The following is a 19,868-nucleotide window of genomic DNA, read 5'->3' as shown; positions in this document are numbered from 1 at the left end:
TATAGTTTTATATGGAAAAATATGAAAATTTGAGCAGATTCCAATAAAAATTTGTCTAGGTGTCCCTGGTTGATGGTGTAGCTGCATTTGTAATCGAAGCTAAGACCGAAAAAAATTTTGGGTACTCCAAAATGTGTATTATATTTGCATATAGACATGTAAAAATGCACAGTAGAGCAAAGTTGGTCGACCTAGATTAACAACATGCCAAAGCCATGATGCATAAAATGTGCACAGGAAGGGAAAACTGCAATATGCATGAAATTAACATAATTGTTTGTCTTCCCATGCTCCCCTTCAGTCTTAGCTTTGATGATATAACCTTTTTTTGAACCTGACAATGTTTTTTATTTAGCTGTATATATAATATAAGTACTTTTACACAAGTGAGTATAATAAATCCGGCATGCTCATGCTGGTTTGTCGATTTGCGCCACTTGCAGTGATAAATAAAATTTGAAAAAAACAAAGCAAAATTCTCTCTCCATATTTATTAAATTCACTTGTGTTAAAAATACATTTACAAAAACATTTACCTTGCCACTCCAAGACTCACATTTTGGTAAAAATTCCCTGATATTCACTTTGCCTTCAACAAATAATTGTTAAAGTGCTACTATGACGAAAATCGCTCAAACTTGGATTCAGCTGAAACTTCCTAAGAATACTCTTTAAAGGTCCAATAATCACTGTATGAAGTGTTTTCTCAATATTCAGGACGAAAGTATGATATTTTTACGATTATTTTTTGGAGTCTGTGACGTCATACACTCAACATCAAACATTGCTACATATATTTCTTTGTATATAAATCCTTAATTTATTTTATTCCTATGAAGCCCAAAGGGTGGCTAATGTGCTTATTTCACATTACTTGTGACTATAATTCGTATTTTGGGGTGTTTGGGTATTTCTTTCTCCCTTTACTACTGATATTTTGATCATAAACTACAAAGAAATGTATGGAGCGATGTTCGATGTTTTGAAAGGAACCAGTGAGCAGCACTTAGGGTTCTAGGTTGTAAAACTTTTTACTTTATATCTCCTACGCGTTTCGTCTAACTGACTCTGTAGACTTCTTCACGGGAGTTTAACAATAAAAGTTTAAAGTCCTGTATTTAAATACTAACTATCCTTATCTACGTATAGGAAGTAGGGCATGTAAAGGAAACACGTATACAGGACTCTAACAAGGGAGGAACATAGTTTACTGATGTCGAATAATTTTTGAATAATTTCGGGGACGAAGTTATAGCTATAACGTGTTTCCTTTACATGATAATGATGATGACAATAGTGATAAAAATAGTCATTTGTTGTTGACAGAAAAATTAGCATCCCCCTACCATTGCAAAAATAATTTAACATCCCCCCTTGAACACCTGAAAAATTTTATGACCCCCAAACTTCCTCTCCCCCCCCCTCCTTCCCGCCTGTGGTATACATAATGAATGCAGCCTCATACAACATGCAACAATGGTTTATCAGAAACTTGAAACAAAAAACTTGATATCTTCAAAGTACAGTATTGCCAACTATATCTCTATTGCACAAAACACAACATGATGATATTGGAATGAATGATGCTCACGACTTGAATATAAGGATGTAACATGATGACTGGGTGGTCAAATTATTATTTATTTTGTTAATTATTCATACATATTAATTACTTTCATATTACCTATATATTATATATATATATATATATATAATTATCAACTATGACCCTTTTGTGCATATATATAGGTATATCAAAAGTATATCAAAAATTATGGGATGTGATCCTGATATTGTTTTCTAGTCGTCTGTCACTAGGGTTTTCTGAAAAAAAATATTAGAGAGGATACCCAATAATATTTGATATACTTTTGATATACTTGTATATGTGTGTAAAAGGGTCATAGTTTATGCATAGGGCTGTATATATGTAAAATATTATCCCATGGTGTTCTGATGACAGAAACTGTACAACTCTTGATGCAATGCACATTTAGTATGAATAAACTTTTACACTATCTTATGTGTCTGATAGCTGTTCTCTTCCTGCATGCCTAGCTAGTCTAGGTACTCCAATCAGCTGTTCCATCAAAAATAGATGAATTTTAAAAAACGCATAAACAAACGCTACAATAGCAGTCTTCGTAAGATTAAAATCATTTCAACCTACCTTTTTCTCAAGATGCGACGATATTTTAGCCAACCTCTTGCCAGATCCAGAGATCCCTGATTGCATGTCTTTTACTTGTTACTTACTCGAAACCGGTCATGTTGGACAGCAGTTACTATAGTAAAGAGAAAGAGACTGGTAACTAATTCAAAATGGCGACTAGAAGCGAAGGTTGTTTGAAGTTCTGTGCAGAACAACTTACGAAATCTGAGAAAAAAGCCCTTCGCAAACAGAGGAGTAAGATTCATTCATTGCAGAGAAGCAACACGGAGCTCGTAGTGTCAAAAATACCTACATCGCACTTGCTAGTTGGAAATGGCGGGCTGATGAATGGGATTAATCGATCACAGATTGGTGGTTTGTTCAAGTCGTTCGGTACCGTGGAACGAGTCGTTATGCTACCACAACGATCTTATTCTTTTGTCTCATTCAAAAATGTTGAAGATGCAAGTAGAGCTATGCAAACTGTCAATGGTAGAAGGCTAGATCCTAGCTTTGAATTTAGTAAAGCAGGTGTGGTGCTGTATTTGTCGTACCTGACCAACCTCCCTGACGACATTGTTGTGGACCGACAGAATCTTCCCCAAGGACTCGTCCTCGTGGAGGACTTTATAAGTGATGTAGAAGAAAAAAAACTGTTAACAACATTAGGTTGGAATGATGGAGAAAGTATTGAGAGCAATTACAATGAGCTTCCAGTAACTGGTACACAAATTATATTGTAGGGGGGAGAGGAGAGGGGATCTTTTGACATACATTGCATAAACAAAAATAATGATACAATACAGGGTAACACTTTAAAGATAAATGTTAATCGAAGTATTATGATCATCCTGGTGGATGTAATCCTGAGAAGGACTATTTGATGTGACTAACATTTCAACAACCTGAGCAGAAGTCATCTTCAGAGTCAAGTGAAGAATAAAGTCAGATTGGTCATATTTATACTGCCACAATAACAATAGTCTAATTACTTGTACTGGAGAGTTAGTTTACCAAGTTTGAGCATCTGCATCCACCAAACCACTCAATTAACTTACCAGCTCCGTATAATAGGCTTATTAGAAACAATAAAACCACCCACAACACTGAAACAGCGACTCACACTCTTTAGATTGATGCCGCCAATTACCCTAATCCAGGTAATTAGGCTATTGCTATAGGCTATCAGGTTGTCGAAGCATCAGTCACATCAAAAAGTACTTCTCAGGACTACATCCACCCGGATGATCATAATACTTCGATTAACATACATTCACCTGGGTTCAGACCGTTCTATACAATACTTTAAAAATAGTAAGAATGATGGCTAGCTGCATACATTTTGACAATATATTTGCATTAGTCAAGTAATGAAACAAAGCAACTTGGCAAGAACTATAATTGCGATAATTGTCGGCAAATTAACATCACAATATTAATTTTTGTAAACACCAGCTAGCACTATTATACACTTTATGTCTGGTACAGAGGGAAATAGTTTTGTTTTCCCAAAAAGTCTTGGTGTTTCCCAACTCGAAGCTGAGTGAAACATCAAGTCTCAAGAGTAAACAAAACTATCTAATTTCCCAAGGGACCAGAAATTAAGTGCTTTGTTATATAGCAATCAAGAAATTATGAGGAGTCAATTTGCAAAATAAGAACTTTATTTTAGCTAGCTTTTATAAGCTTAAATGCAAAGGAAAACTGACTAATAATTTGACAAGGTCTTGTATTTCTCTACAGAATGCAAGGAGAGTAGTAACAGCATTTTTATTCACTTTTTTGTATCTTCTGAACCCTTTTTCTCAATGACATTCTGTATTTCTTCTGTAGAAAGACTGGAAAATCTCTCGTTCTAATCACATTTGCTGCAACACGATCCAACATATTTTGGGCTAGCACTCAAAATTTGAATTGCATTGTTTCTGCCCCATAACATGGCTGAAGTGATAGCACTTCTTCATATGGTTGAAAATACGAAGCCAATGTTACTGTACAGTAGCTAATTCATCATTTTATTTTGCTACAGTGGAAAAGCAGCTGAAGCACAGAAGAGTTAAGCATTATGGTTATGAATTTCTGTATGGAACAAACACCATTGATGTATCAAAACCACTTCCTGAGAAGATCCCTGAAGTTTGTAGTGAAATTCTGGACCGGATAATGTCAAGAGGATACATTAAAAATAAACCAGATCAACTTACAGTCAATGAGTATTACCCTGGACAAGGTAAAACAATTTATTATAGTACGAAAATATTACTACTGTAATATTATTTTTTTGTTTGCTAGATTCTTGATGTGTAAATCTGCCTTTAGAACAAACTTGTACTGTACCATACCTAAAAAAATTGCAATTTTTTTTAATTGTATTTATTTACTTGAATAGTTTTCATGGTTTTTTCTTGGTATTTGTTCTAATGTAATCCTTAGGAACATTTTAGATAACACCTCCCTGGATAATCTTTAATAGTTAAATACTTAGATAGATAATTTATTGTCAAATATTCCTTGATGGTATGCACATCCATGTTTCAATGATCATGTTAAAGAATCCTATGTGTTATGTGTTAAAATCAATGAAACAGGTCATTTGACTGAAAAAATGGTTTTGAAATAGGAAATATCTTTACATTCTGATTAATTAATCATCTTTTTTTAAATCATTATATTTCTTATAAAGGAATTCCTCCTCATATTGACACACATTCTGCTTTTGAGGATGGTATTGTATCACTCAGCCTTGGTGCCAAGGTAAATATAAATTGCATGCAGTTATTTGTCTTCTGAATCTGGATTTACAACAACTCGGTGTGGATGGAATGCCTGATAGGTTTTATGACCCACTAGATAAGGCTACCAATGGTTGAATTACAATTTAGAATTTCATTTTTTTCAGAAAAAACTCTTGAAGCACAAAAAATCACCCTGGAAATCAAACTCAGGTTGCATTAGTGAGAGGTGGCGCATAAGTGGCTCCCGCCACCAAGGGCAGATCCAGGGGGAGGGTTTGGGGGCGTCACGACCCCCCTGTCATTCCTGAGGTCAAATGGGCTTCCTGTGGTAAAAATGTGACTGGGATTCCTTTGCTCACAAAATTTTCCCCTGAGACCCCCCTTCAAAAAATTTTTGGATCTGCCCTTGTACCACCCATGCTTCCCTAAGCATTCTTTGTAAACTTTAAGGTTGTTTGGTCCATTTTGGATTGTTTTGGCCCAATAGCCTTGTCAGTTTTGAAAAACAAAAGATTTGACTGCAATAAAAGGTATTGCAACAGAGTAATGGTGATCAAGTTTGGCAGTATTTAGGTCTTAATTCCATATACTGACAACCAAATTAATGTTCCTATTCAGATTTAATTGATACAGTTAACTGAGGTATCATAAGGTACTCCATGTGATCAACAGTATAAAATTAACGTTTCATTACGTCAAGAAATTATTAAGAATCGTTCGTGCATGGAGTTAGCAGGTGCTTGTAACCATTTTTCTTTCAAACTGTTTGCTTTTTTTTTCATAATAAAAAAACAATTAAAAAAAGACATCTCGGCTATGCCTCATGAGTACCTAACACTTTGACCAACTGTTGACGTTATGTCATGCTAAGTAAGAGGACATACCATGATAAACCGTCATAAATTTGTAAAATAGCCAACCTTGCAATCTGCTTGCCCATGATAGTGGAATAAAAAACAGCAAATAAAGATGATGCAAATCAAAGACCCTTTATGAAATAAAGGTTAACAGAGTTGAAGATGGTAAAAGCAAAACAACTGTCTTTACTAAAGATAGCATGTTGGTGTTTTCATTTTAAAAAGCTATAAGACAGATTTAAGTATTATTTGACTCATGGCAATGGGGAAGTACTAGTAATGATGATATTCAATGGGGCCTTGGTCAATTTTAAGTTAATAGAAGAACCTTTTTTCTGATGAATAAAAATTGGCTATCAACAGATAAGCATGGAATTCCGTCATCCTGATGGTCATCATGTCTCAGTCATGTTACCAAGGAGAAGCTTGCTAGTTATGACACAAGAAAGTAGATACCTCTGGACACATGGGTAAGATTCATAAGATTCAGATAAATTGTGCAACTGAAGTTCCTTTTTTCTACACTTTTTTTACATTTGTTGTAAATTAACAACAAGGTAGAGTACAAACACTATGAGTGTGTAACATAAATACCACTAAATTATGCTAATCCTATTGTTTTCTATTGTTTAATTAGCACTATTTACTACTAAATAGTGCAAATTGTTGCACACTTTTAGTGTTTGACTCTAGAAATCTTTCCTCTTTCCATTAAAAACAATTTTTATTTTAATTTGATTTATTTATTTGTTGCTTTTTTAGAATTACTCCACGAAAGTTTGATATTGTAAATGAAGCTCAAAATTTAGAGAGTTGCACTGAAGATAAGGATGACACTGCATCAGGACTTACTCAGTATGAAAGAGAGACACGGGTATCCTTGACGTTTCGTAAAATCCGGCACGATCCATGTAACTGTAAATACCACAGACAGTGTGATTCGCAAAAAGACAAGAAACAATTCTCGGTCTCCGAATCCATGTATTACAGTTTACCTAACACACAGCAAGATGCTGAGAGTTTGGAAAAATCGCACGTCCATGAAGTATACGAGAATATCGCCGATCACTTCAGCGACACACGCCATTCTCCTTGGCCAAAGATTTCCAAGTTTTTGTTGGAACTTCCCAAGGGAAGTTTAGTCGCTGATGTTGGATGTGGAAACGGGAAATATCTTGGTATAAATCATGATATCTTTAAGACTGGCTCAGACAGGAGCAGCAATCTTGCAGCTATTGCAAAAGAAAGAGGCCATTCAGTAATTGTATGTGATGTTTTGAATCTTCCATATCGGTAAGTAACTCCTACTCGAGCACCGACTTTGGCCTTATATAACGCTGTTGACAGGTTCTTGAAATCTAACGCGCTCTCAGTTTTCAGCTAATGACATTATTTCATTTGCCAAATACCGCTTGGGGATTTAAGTTTTTCGTTTTCAGATCATTTTTTTCATGCGGTTTTATAGTGTGCCAGTTTTACTATAACCCTGCAGCTTTTCTGTTGCTTCTCTGTTGGTTATAACGTTTCGGTTTTTCGCCAGTTCTTGTAATGACTTATCACGTGTTTTGTTGTTAATATTTTGTTGGTAGTATTTCATTTTTTTGCACCCCGTAATGTTCCCACACACCTTATATTATTATATTATATAAAGCAGCATTTCTTCCATACTGTAGTTTAGTTTGAATTGGGTTCAGTTTATTGGAGTTTTTAATCCCTGAGAATGAATTGTAGGCATATTTCAATGTTTGATCATTCTTCTATGATGGCCTCATCTTACTACCATTACGAAGATGCTTCGCGAATTTTTTTTTTTTTCAAATTTGTACTTTCATCATGAGAATATAGTACAAAAGAAAGTACGCAAAGTATTCTGTTAGTGGTAGTCAAGTGATGCCATCATGCAAACGCTCTATTCCTTTTACTTCAAAACAACAACAACAAAAAACTTGTAATGATCAACGCAAAAGGATACAAACGGAATCGTCGAGTGATGAGTGTGATCGTCAAAGCAATCACCAAAGTACTGAAAAACAATTACTATCAAAATGACCGGTTGATCAGTCGATGATTTACTGATTTTGTTGATACTTCTTCTTAGGTCTGGGGCGTTCGATGCTTGTATATGCATCGCAGTTCTTCATCACTTATCGACGTCCGAGCGCCGACTTGAGGGACTGAGGGAACTGGTGCGGATCGTTGGACCAGGAGGACTGGTGCTTATTTATGTCTGGGCTTTAGAACAAAATTTAGAGAAAGTTAAAAGGGATAATTTGAGGGAAGTTGAGTTTGATAGGAATACCAGAGAATACCTTGAGACGAAAAGATCCTCTCCTGATGAAACAATTACTTCTGCTTGTGAAAACGAAGATGAGAGCAGAGTTACAGGTGATCACACGAAAAAAGTTAAAGTCAACAAAAAAAGGGAAGTATTTGAACAACAAGACTTATTTGTCCCTTGGAAATTTAGAGGAAGAAATCAAGGTAGCAGTGAGCAGCAGCAGATGAATGGTAAATCAACGAGTAAAAGTCACGTGTTTCATCGTTTCTATCATGTGTTCAAGGAAGGCGAGCTGTTGGGGTTGTGTTGTCAACTTGAAAATGTCATAATTAAGGATGTGTATTATGATCGAGGCAATTGGTGTGTTGTTTTACGAAAAGTATAGCTGAAGTATTTGGGCTTTAAATCATGCAAGTCTTCAGCTACATAGGTAGGGAATCTACAAAATATGACTCTACGACTGCATGGGTCATCTGTCTAGCTCAGCAAGGATAAGAACCAGTCTGATGCCGACCAAAGGGGCACGTTACTTACAATGAGTCAATTCAGCCAAATCAAAAAACCACATATTAATAAAGCTATTGTCAGCGGTCTTATCCACGTGTTTAAGAAGGTCCTTCTCAGTTATTCTCTGCCTCCCCTTATTCACGCCATTCCGTCGCGTGAATGACACTGAAATGATAAAGTCTAATCGATCGTAGCTTGTTTCTAAAGACAGCGTGAAAATGATGATGAACTAGATCTGTTGGGAAAGCGCGCGGAATCGAAGTTTCCTGATGGGTGTCAATCAAAAAAGCCGACAGTAGTACCAAAAAGAATCTTACTAATCTTCTTCTTTGTAAAACTAATAAATAGTAACTTTAAGGCCCCGTCCACACGTATCCGGAAATTTTTGTATCCGCAATTTTTTTTTTGCGGATACGGGTTGCGTCCAGACGTGTCCGGAAATTTTTGTATCCGTATTCGGAAATTTTCGATAACGGTCTCCAGAGTGGAAATTTTCGAATACGCTCCGAATACGGATACATGTGGACGGTCGTATCCGCAAATTTTCGAATACGCTGACGTAAACACGATTTTGCGCATGCTCAATAAGAAAAACTATCCTTCAAAGGGACTAGGCACTAGCGTGTATCGATCAGGGTGGATCAAGAAGTTTCCGGATACGTGTGGACAGTGAAAACGATTCGAAAACGATTCGAATACACTGCGTGTGGACGCGAACATTTTCGCATCCGCAAAAAAAAAAAAAAATTGCGGATACAAAAATTTCTGGATACGTGTGGGCGGGGCCTAAATAAACAAATAACCATCTGCCTGGTAGTAGAAAAGCTACTACTAGTTAAGTTATGTACACGAAACATAAAAATATATCTTAAATTTGATGTCTAAGATTTTGACGTAATTTATGGAATTATTGTTACAGTAAATTAATTTTTTTTTTAATCTGGACCTCACGACTCGGACCCATGACGCGAGACGATTACCCGGACTCGTTTCGATAGTCTGGTCGTGTGTCGACCCTTGGCTCAGCTAAATTTATGGTCCGGTTGTGTGTCGACCGTAAGCCCAATTAAACCGTGATCGGTTCGTGTGTCCACTCAGTTCCGCAGTCTGGTCGTGTGTCGACCGTAAACCTATTTTCGCTCCTAAAGCCATGAAACGAGTACGCGTGGAATGTTATCATGACTTTCTGGGTGTGATTCCTAGGTGAGAAGCATTATGAATGCCCCCGGGTCGGCAGTTGCCTATTTAAGCGAGAAAATCCAAGGTTTCGACATCATTTGCTCAGGTTCGCCGTACCAGTCAGTCTAGAGAAATTTTTGACCCCACCCACCTCCCCTTCGGCGACTTCTTCTTCATAAAGGTTTAGTCCGGTAGCTTAATCACAGTCTCGGCAAAACTCGTGTTCCCAAAACTTAACCGCGCCTATGAGGTGAATGACTGCTTTGGCGGTGAAAATGATATATTATTTCTTTGACATGATAAATGAAATGGTTTCCAAATGGAAGACAAATATCACATAAATAGAAAGGTTTATTATTCATTACCTACAAATGAATTACTAATGTACTAAGACAAATTCACAATGACGCATACATCAAAAAGATCCCAGTTAAAAAACCTGCATTTATTATTAATTACCCACATATTTTTCTAGATTTTAGCCAACCATTATTGTCAGAAGATTGACAGAGCATTGGAGTATGCGTCAGAAGCTTGACATGGAAATTCATCTGGAGTTGCTTTAGGGGCACCAATCCATGAATAATCATAGGACCCAAAAACTCACACATTGGTCGATCAAGGGGGTCCTTGAATTGATCCAAAAAAATACATTGTATGAAAGGCAAAAACCTCAAATTATTTTTGGGTTGGACTCCTATTTTTTTCATGAGTGACCCAAAGCAAGCATCTTCTACAGGAAAAAGAGGAAAAACCTTTGAGGCTTCATAAAGTTTCTCGAGTAGAAAACCGCTAAAAACATATCCCCCACCAGAAATATAAGGGTCGTAAGTCGGTGATGGATAAATATCCTTTGATACGTAGTATCTATCCTCGGGATCCCGCTCGACCGAGGAGTTATCACTTTTTCGACCCATGTATAAAGGATTAGAGCCTCTGGTGGTGTCATATTTCTCAAGAAAAGAGATAAGCATGTCCGTATTTACGTAGCAATCCTCGTCTGTTTTTAATATGTATTTTGCGCGACAATTTTTGAGAGGCCATTTCAAGCTGAGAACCATCTTCTTGTAAAGATTATTATAGATGTCCAGAAAATCTCCTTGTACTATGTCTCCTGTTCTGCGTGCCTCCATTTGTACCATCTGTTGAATGGTCTGGTTCTTGACTTCTCCAAGTAAAAATATTATCTTGTAGTTCCTGCATGCGAGAATAATCTTTATTTATTTATTCATTTATTTATTATCATCATCATCATCACATAGTATCGTATATAATTATTTTTTATTTTCTTTCGCTAATTACATAGTTCACATAGCCCACTATGCGATATAGTGCGTTTTCTTTTTTCAACAACTTTTTGCGGATCGGATGATTAAGCAAAAGCCGGGCTTAATTTTCTTGAAATTCTCGTTAATCCTGATCACAAGAGCGGAACCTTGTCCAGCTGCTGGCAAGGTGAACAAACAATGGTCTACGTGGAAGCGTTCCATTATTATAGTTTTGTTACTATGTTAAAAAAGAGGGCTTTATCATGACTTACACAGTTACTGAGCAAACAACCATGGTAACTGACTTTGAACATGTAGTAGTTAATTTTTGTTGTAGTTATGGAAGTGTGTAAATGTATTTTACATGTAAGAGTTATAACCTTCAAACGTACAATAAATTATAAATCAAATTCCCAATAAAAGGTTTTTTAGACTCTCGTCGTTCACGATCATCTATATTCAGTAATTATGATAGGTTTACCTTTTCTCATCTAAGTCTTTGTTTCCCCACGACAAACGAATAGCTTGACGACTAAGAAAATTCTTTGGATGCGAATGAATCTCTATCAGCAAAAAGGGAGGCGTTAAGCATTCAGCACTCAAAATGTCTTCCTTGAACTGCTTTGCTATTTTTTCTTTTCTTTGCGGCTCGTTTGCCATCTCCTCAATATTTTTTTTATATAAATGGAAGTGTAGGTAGGTTTTTTCTATGTCTTTACTAATGGCCTTTAAGTGTTGCAAGTGCACGATCTTTGATTTAGAGGCCTCATGTTTAAATTTATGTCGATGTATGAAAAAGAACAAGCTCACCGATATCACTAAGAAAAATAAGACGATACGTTTATCCCTAGACTTTCGACCAAAAGACATCTTAACTAACCCCCTTTGGTTATTTAAATAAGCTGTGAGCCCTCACCGCAGATTTAGCCGCCTAAGTTATAAGGGCCTATCCAAGTGATTGGTCAACTGATTGTAAACTGGGAATGCAAACCCTGTTGCATTTATCGGTGTATAATTTACATATGAATGTTAATGATACAATTTAGCATATACCAACTTGCGTACTTCCTAAGAACGCACGCGCTCATTGGTAAATTGGCGATGAATATTGTACGATATTCACCTCTGAATCTCGGAATATCGAGTCGGCAACAAAATGGCATTTGCCGGCAATCGTTTTGCTACAATTTCCGAAAAATTTCTTGAAAAAGTGAAAGTAAATGCCATTCCTATCAATACTAAAAAGGCAACGAAGTATGGCCTAAATGTTTTGCTAAAAGTTTTGCTAAAAGTTTTGCGTGAATTTGTCACGCAAACCGAAAGTTTCTGTTTGTTTGTTTTTATTGAATTATTGTATATAAAAATAAGTTACTCTGTCCACAAGTTGGTAATATTCGCCTCAGGCTCAGTGAATATGGAGAATATTCACCTCGCCGCTCGAAGACTCGCGCGAGGCTATCCATCAGTATCCATGTCTATCCATCAATATCAAAATTTCAAAATTTTGAATATAAACTGCACTAGTGATATATTTTTTCAAACTCCACGAGAACCCATTCGATTATCTTGTAATAATATGATCATTTAAAAAAATAATCAAAAATGTTTTGACTTTTTTTTTTTTGCACAGTTATCTAAAAAAATCAACAAGTAGCAGACCGATCACAAACGATAATTTTTGATGGTCTCATTAGTATATATATAATATAACCTATTATTATTAATCATAATAATAATCATAATCACAATCATAATGGATAGCCTTGGATACTACTAATAATAATAATGGGTCTTTATGTATTCAATCAATAAACGACAACAATAATAAGAAAAATCACTATGAAATCTATGAAAATCTAAAAAACCTATATTTATAATAATAGCAAGTACAGATAAAAGCCAAGTTTACTTAAACGAAAAACTAAAATAGGATACTAAAACTGTACTGCTAAGTTATATTTAAAACGTAGCCTATTTACGAAACTATTTTTAAATCTTTCAGTATTTACTAAGGGCATTTGAGATGTACATGTTTTACTGATGAATACTTAAAATGTTTCCATGAAGATGAAACTTTGACATTATGTTTTTCCCCATTCTCCAAAGGAATTTACCAGCAGCTTCAAAGTACTCATCCTCCAAGATCTTAAGCGCAATTTAGAAACTTATGTAAAAAAATAGAGAAAATGAGTCGTGAAGCAAATGAACCAATAATAGCAGTTTTATATCAATCCCGATTTATAAAAACATGCTCCTTCGAAAATTTCATCTTTCCTTAAGGTGACTCGACCCAATATTTTTGTATGAGCACCTACTAACTTTGAATCTCCCATACAATTTAATATTTTTTTCGAGGAGATGGGATCTCATATCATGTGGTAATGACATCACACCTGTTTTAACTCCGAGTCGAATTTTAGCCCTAAACCGCATTATACCTTGAGTGTTTGTCTTCCTCTGGGCGCAGTTTCAATAAGATTTGTTGCAAGACAAGTTGCAGAAAAAATTGCCCTGTGTAATCACGCAGTCAAATAAAAATAAGTACGCTCACAACTATTTTCGCTCACGGCTTCTTGTTGATTATTCACGCTTGACTTCCGTGTTATTCCTTGTCGTGTGCTGTTAGTTGTGAGCGTACTTATTTTTATTTGGCTGCCTAAAAACCCTTCAATGCATATGAAATTAAAGGAGAATATTCGTAAAAGATACTTCTTTTAGTGACTTCATTGAGCAGAGACGGCGGAGCCCCCCCCACTTTTTGTGAAATTTTAATACACTTTCACTAAACTCAGCCCCCCCACCTTACCATACAATGTCACTATTGAGCCCCCCCCCCCCCCCAATCAAAAAACTGCTCCGCCGTCCCTGTTTAGAAAAAAATCGTTCGACGATTTTTTGAATGCCGCTTTCATCGATATTTTCTATCGCTTTTGACAACAAATGGGGTCATTTAGCTTCATATCAAAAAATCCATAACGTTAGAAAGAAAGTCACAATTTGATTCATACTCAATAAGGACAGTGGCTATATCCGTACCTATATTCTAGCTACTAAAAATATTCAATCCACTAAATCAAAGTTCCGATTTTGAGAGTATAAAGTTGACACGCTGGAAATAATAGTAAAAGTCCATGAAAATATTCATCGCGTAATATTTGGAAAACGCTCTCATACATTTCTTTCATATTGCAATGTGTTGGGTGCCTTGATGAACACTATCGACTGGTGCAAGTCGATTTGAAAGTTGAGGTCTAGTTTTCGAGAAAATAAGCGGTAAACGATTTCTATGATGTCATCATTACGTCATAATGAAAAGGCCGCTTTAAACTAATTTATCATTTTTGAAGCCTTTAATCCTTTCCTGACATTGTGTGAAAAGTGCTTGCAGATCGAGTTATTCAAGACGAAGTTGTAGCCGTTACAATGCGGCTAGGTGTGCCAGACCAAAACTACCCAGAGCCTCCTTAATTAATTTTGCTTTTATTTTATGCAGCCTTAGAAGTTTTCAATGTTCACAAAATTCAGGGAAAGTCTGTTGTAGTTCTGAAGAAAATCCACAAAGAAAAATTTTTTTTTTCTCAATGAATTGTTAGCGTCTGCGTATTTGCGATTTGAAGTTGGAAGCAGTTGGAAGGTAGCGCACCAAGAAAACCCCATGGAGCCACCTTAAACAAGAACAAATATTTCAATACAGAATTGCTGCAAAACGTGTTGCGCATTTAAAAATAAACTCAAGCATTCCCAAGAGGAGCAAAAGACAAAGACATGCTGGTGGACAGGTACGAAAGGACCTATAAAATGAAACGTCTTTTGTTAAATTCCACAAGATGACATATCAATGAATGTATGTTTCTATGGTAACATGTATTCTAGTTTACACTGAAAAATACACCTGCACCTGACAATAAACGGTTTATTGAATAATTATGATCAACTAAAGTAAAAAAATGAAGATGCATGTACTACGATAGTCAGTTTCAACATAATGCTTTATTACTGATTGACTGTTTACAGTACGTGCAGCCTAGTAGTCGGTCAAGGACTGTTTCTGTGTTTTAATATTATTCCAAATTGCAAACATTTCAAAATTAAATTATCATATTAAGTGAAGTTACCCTAACTCATCGTCATCAACTTTATGCTTCATAGAGTTCTTTCCACTTTTTAAAGGCTAACTTGGGCGAAGTAGCCTGCACATCATTTCTTGCACCATCATATAGCATCCGACCATTTTCGTCAACCACGACAAGCTTCGGGATTCCCGAAACTTTGCATTCCTTCTTCAGTGAATCTATGAGCTCTTTATCACCAAAGGGAACGACAAACCAGTCGCCATGATGACCTTGAAAATAGCTATTCATGTCATCCTCACTTCTATCCGACGAGACGAATACTATTCCTATCTGACATCCTTCCTCCACCAGTTCTTCGTAGCAATCTTTGAGAGTTGGGGTAAACATTCGACATGGCGGACACCAATGAGCTGAAAAATACACAAGTATAACCTTGTTCTTAAGTGCTTCCACAGCATTAACATCCTCGCCTGATTTGTTCTTTAGTTTGTGTCCTTCGAAAAACCCCATGATATTCTTTCAGTGATGTCGTCAGACTTAATATTCTTTTATGATGGGTGACTCAAAGGGCGATTAACGGGCGACTAACGAGTGACCAATCACGGCAGCTGACAACGAGGAACGCAGGCTCTAGATAAGTGCAAGATGGCGGACAAGCCGGAAACATCAGGCGATAAAAAAAATCCCTTAGATGTTCGTATACTAAAAGGATTTGTAGCTGGAGTAATATTCTCTCATTTAAATAAAAGAGTGATCGGAGGACTTATTATTGGGACGGTTTCAGGGATATATATCCAGCAAAACTATATGAATATCCCAAATGTGGAATCGACTATCAAGGATTGGATTGAGAAAGCAAGACAAGCAATGGAGAAAAAAACACGTTAAGAACTGTTATAACTGTTTTAGCACTAAAAGACTTCGCCCTGAAAGAAACGTCCTCGATATATATGGCACAACGTGTGAGCAAAAGATAGGAGAATGAATCTTCGTGACAATTAAGCTAAATATATTGTCTACAATACATCAATCCTACGTACATTAAATCAAAGTGCAGATTTATGAGGATACACAAACATTTGCTCTTCAAAATCAACTCAATTAAATATTGTAAAACTATGAATATTATGAACTATCAGCCTTTGAATTGGCTGGCTGAATATGAACCTGCGTTGCCAATTTGGATTGCATTTCTACAGACGTCAGAGAGTGATCTACAGACATATCATAAAATAACTGTTAAATCTTGATTTCTGATTGGTAAGGGCCAGGGGTTTCCTTTATAACAGTACACATCGTCCACACATACTTTCTATTCATCATGCGTTTATACATCACTCAGTTTTGCAAGTAATGACAACTAGATGTAGATGCCATTTGCACATAAGGGATGTTAATAATCTATGGGGTGGGGGCTAAGGAGGTTTTGAGGGGGCAATCCATTTTCTTTAGTAACAATGGTTTCCTTCACAGTTCCCTTTCAAGATGGCACAGGGGACTGTGAAGGGGACTAATAATATTTAGTGTCTAAAGTCTGTAGTTTGGGGGTCACTGAAACATATGCTATGTTTGACTGGAGGGCCACCCGAAAAAATGTTTTAAAATATGAAATCCCCGTAGCCCCACATCCATAAATTATGAATGCTCCCTAATATAAAAGAATGCTATTCTAGTTTGTACTGACATTAAATCGTTATCAGATTTTTAGCCTCCAGTAAATCCTTGGTTTTCAATTTATAGCAGAGTCCATTTTCCTAATAGATCCTGCCGATGTAGGGCATTATGCTAGTTGTGTGTGGATGGGGTAAATTAGCAATACTGTTAAAATCGTTTAGATGATTTTGACAGCTGCTGTATCAAATTACCAATCCTCTGCATGGTTTTGATAGCTGCCTCATTGTTTGCTCATGCACATTGAGTATCTAGTGAAAAACAGTTTTAAATCTGGTTTTGTAGACAGTAGTATATATAAAAAAAGTTATAAGTATTGGCAGTCTCTCCTCCCCACTTAATAATTAAGGGAGAGAGAAAGGAGACTGCTTGCAGGGAAGCCTCAGTCTTGATACATACCTGTGACCCCTATGCAACAAATATATGACTGCACAAAAATTTGTCCATGGCTTATAGGTTAATGTTCTAGGTTACTATAATGCTGGGCTTGATGGGCTCACGATAAACAACACATTCCTTTTGCTTATCTAAATCATACAGCTTTAAATAATCAATGGTGTTTTCACATGAAGTCACATTTAGTTTCACAAGATTTAGTTTATTTATGAGTTATAAACTTTGCCAAATGGGCAGCAAAACCCCAAAGAGCAAAGCTCCACTCTGGGGATCCAAAAAAATTAGAGGTGGTTAGTCTGAAGTGTAGGCATTATGGGTGGTCACTGCCAGGGTTTCATTTCGTCCTCAGTACTTCTTTTATATCCCTTGGATATTGGTTAGATGAATTGGGAAGAAAGTGGACTGTCATTTTAAGTGATCATCTGAGCTACTTGCAAGTCTAGCCATTCATAAATGTCATTATAAAGGCAGCACAACAGTCTGATTGATGCTCTGTCACTAATGGTGGTTACTAATGGTGGTTACAGTTTGCATGTGAAAATGCAATATCAAAACGAGCAAAGATTCCCTGCTAGCAGAGTTGCCTTCATTGGCAATTCTTGGCAGAGAAAATGGGATACAGGCAAACAATAGTTTTGAAAAAAAGATATTACAGTGCAACTGCTGTAACTGTGGCCACTTAGCCCAGTCCAAAAGAGAACTAATTAAAATGTAGAATGAAATAAAATTATTATTTTCATCACTACAATTTAATTGGTTCTGGCCCTGGTTATAGTACTCTTACTGTATGAGGGTCCTGAAGGTGACCTAGAATCTGCCTCTTTTGCACTGGGAAAATGGGATTTAGGTAAATGGGAATCACTGGAAAAGAAAACAAAATGGGATTTTTTTTGAAGGAAAAGTTCGGGATTTGGATGCTGGGAAGTGGGAAATTTGGGCTGAAAATGGGATTGGCGTTCTCCCCTCCCCTTCAGGATCCACTACTAAAGTACAAATGATGGAATGTCACTGGGCTTAAAGTCATATTGTTGATATTCTTTGTACATTCATAGAAAATAAGGTTTTCAGAAAAAGTCTCAAGAGAAAACATTGTAGTAACACTGATGCATCTCCTTTTTTTTCTTTTTTTCTAGTGAGCACATGTACCTGCAGATTATAGGCCTTTGTAATTACATCATATTTAATGCTTTTAATTGGCTCACATTCCTCCATTCCTAGAGGCATACTAAGAAGACCTGAAGAAAGTGGTGGTGTATTTGGAAAAGCTAATTGCTTAAGGTTTCCAATCTCTCACTAGATATGCCTCATGATCATGTACATGTACATTACTGACACCTCACTCTTACATCAGCTATCACAAACTAGCACATTTGATTGCATTGTTATTTAACTGACACCTAATTACCAACAACATACATCAGCGATGGTATGGATTGATCACAATAGTAATAATAGTGGACTCTAGGTAACATGTATAGGTGAAAGCACGACCCAACATTAACAATGATATAGCTTTTCATACTTTACACAATATTTTCAATACAGCACCAACTTTTAAATTTTGAATGTGTGGGTTAAATATCCAGGCTTATTTGTTTGTGTAGCCTAGAGATATAATTTATATTCATTTATTTGTCTTTCATGACTCACACTTATTTGCACGCCTTACCCATACCTGACCCCATTGCACCCTTGTGTGTGATTTGAACAGCAACTTGCCTGGCATGTTATCCTTGCTTTGCTCACAAGACAAAAAAAATCACTTGCAAGTTTCTACTATTTTAGGATTTTAACATGAGGATTCATAATTGACATGAAACAATTAAGAGAATTGAGAGATGGCTGCTCTTTTTCTTACAACAATCATAAAAGAATAATCTAACTGTATACGAGTGTAGTAACTAACTCAATGTGGCACACCTCCAGCTGCCATTAATGACTGGAAAGTGCCAGGCATATTCAGATCTCTGTACTACTGGATCAAATGAATTTTTAAAAAACCTAAAATGGCTTTTGCCACTAAGGTCAAACATTATGCGATTCAATCTTGCCCACTTAAGAAGTTTTAATCTGTTATCATTTGAAAGAATTAGGCTGTGATCCCTCCAGTTATCATTTGAAACTATACTTGTCTTGCTGTTAATCATCCCATTTGAAGCTGCAGCATATAATAGCAAAAGATCATCATCGATATTTGACTTTATGAACCAGATTTCACAGTGCTTTCTTAGTACTTGGAGCATTTTTTCAGAAATATCATTTTCCAGGGCTTTGTGATGTAGAGGGAGGAAAATCTTTTTTCCTTGTTTAGAAATATGACAAACAACTTGAACAAGTCTTTTTCCAAAGAGTTTTGTAGAATTCTCATTTTTCTCTTTTCCCTCAAGCCCAAGGTTCTGTCCATCAATTATCACATCAAATGGGCCCTTTGTCACACAAATATTGTGTACATCTTTCAACTCATCAATCTCGTGTTGACTGCATTTTAAATCATCACTTAAATCTGATAGTTTATGAATGATTTCTTTTTCCAAGCTGTTAAAGTATCCATTTGGTAAAGTATTTTCAAGCTGTACACCACACAGGTTACATTTTCCATCTTTGTTTATATCACAGTTCCTCCATATCCAAGAGTGTTTTGGATCACGAGTAAACCACCTTTGACAGGCTTCAAGGATATCAAATGGGATTTTTATTCAATCTCATGAAAGAAATCAAATACACCGTAAAACCATTTAGAGCGTACGGGTAG

At 36.2% G+C, this 19,868-nt stretch overlaps 3 protein-coding genes across 3 annotated transcripts; 1 reads left to right on the top strand and 2 right to left on the bottom strand.

Moving 5' to 3' along the window:
* The first annotated feature begins 2,305 nt into the window (after positions 1-2,305).
* LOC116300287 (tRNA (carboxymethyluridine(34)-5-O)-methyltransferase alkbh8) lies at positions 2,306-9,414 on the top strand. Its single transcript, XM_031709123.2, has 6 exons — positions 2,306-2,875; positions 4,182-4,382; positions 4,836-4,906; positions 6,108-6,214; positions 6,507-7,037; positions 7,843-9,414. Exons 1-6 carry the CDS (start codon positions 2,323-2,325, stop codon positions 8,405-8,407), a joined length of 2,028 nt encoding a protein of 675 aa, XP_031564983.2. The 5' UTR covers positions 2,306-2,322; the 3' UTR covers positions 8,408-9,414.
* A 5,532-nt stretch (positions 9,415-14,946) lies between these two features.
* Positions 14,947-15,647, bottom strand: LOC116300290 (nucleoredoxin-like protein 2). The gene has a single exon (XM_031709127.2). The coding sequence runs from the start codon at positions 15,557-15,559 to the stop codon at positions 15,113-15,115; it is 447 nt and encodes a 148-aa protein (XP_031564987.2). The 5' UTR covers positions 15,560-15,647; the 3' UTR covers positions 14,947-15,112.
* Positions 15,648-18,728: 3,081 nt separating this feature from the next.
* LOC148905991 (mitochondrial ribonuclease P catalytic subunit-like) lies at positions 18,729-19,812 on the bottom strand (the record flags this gene model as incomplete). The annotated part of the gene is made up of 1 exon (XM_089038961.1): positions 18,729-19,812. A coding segment is annotated over one exon (795 nt), but the record flags the coding sequence as incomplete, so codon positions are not given.
* Between the last annotated feature and the right edge of the window lie 56 nt (positions 19,813-19,868).

The sequence above is a fragment of the Actinia tenebrosa genome, unplaced genomic scaffold, assembly GCF_029948245.1.
Source record: "Actinia tenebrosa isolate PJP-AT-01 unplaced genomic scaffold, QUT_ActTen_1.0 PGA_scaffold6__47_contigs__length_16458017, whole genome shotgun sequence".
Lineage (NCBI taxonomy): Eukaryota > Metazoa > Cnidaria > Anthozoa > Actiniaria > Actiniidae > Actinia > Actinia tenebrosa.
The sequence above is the reverse complement of the archived record's forward strand: the minus strand, read 5'-3'. Positions and strand labels throughout refer to the sequence as shown.

What these genes read in the sequence shown, in the direction of transcription:
- LOC116300290 (XM_031709127.2), bottom strand. Translation starts at nt 15,559, where the DNA reads ATGGGGTTTTTCGAAGGACACAAACTAAAGAACAAATCAGGCGAGGAT.
- LOC116300287 (XM_031709123.2), top strand. Translation starts at nt 2,323, where the DNA reads ATGGCGACTAGAAGCGAAGGTTGTTTGAAGTTCTGTGCAGAACAACTT. An exon ending in AGATACCTCTGGACACATGG is followed by an intron (nt 6,215 to 6,506) that starts GTAAGATTCATA and finishes TTGCTTTTTTAG; the next exon opens with AATTACTCCACGAAAGTTTG. An exon ending in GTTTTGAATCTTCCATATCG is followed by an intron (nt 7,038 to 7,842) that starts GTAAGTAACTCC and finishes ACTTCTTCTTAG; the next exon opens with GTCTGGGGCGTTCGATGCTT.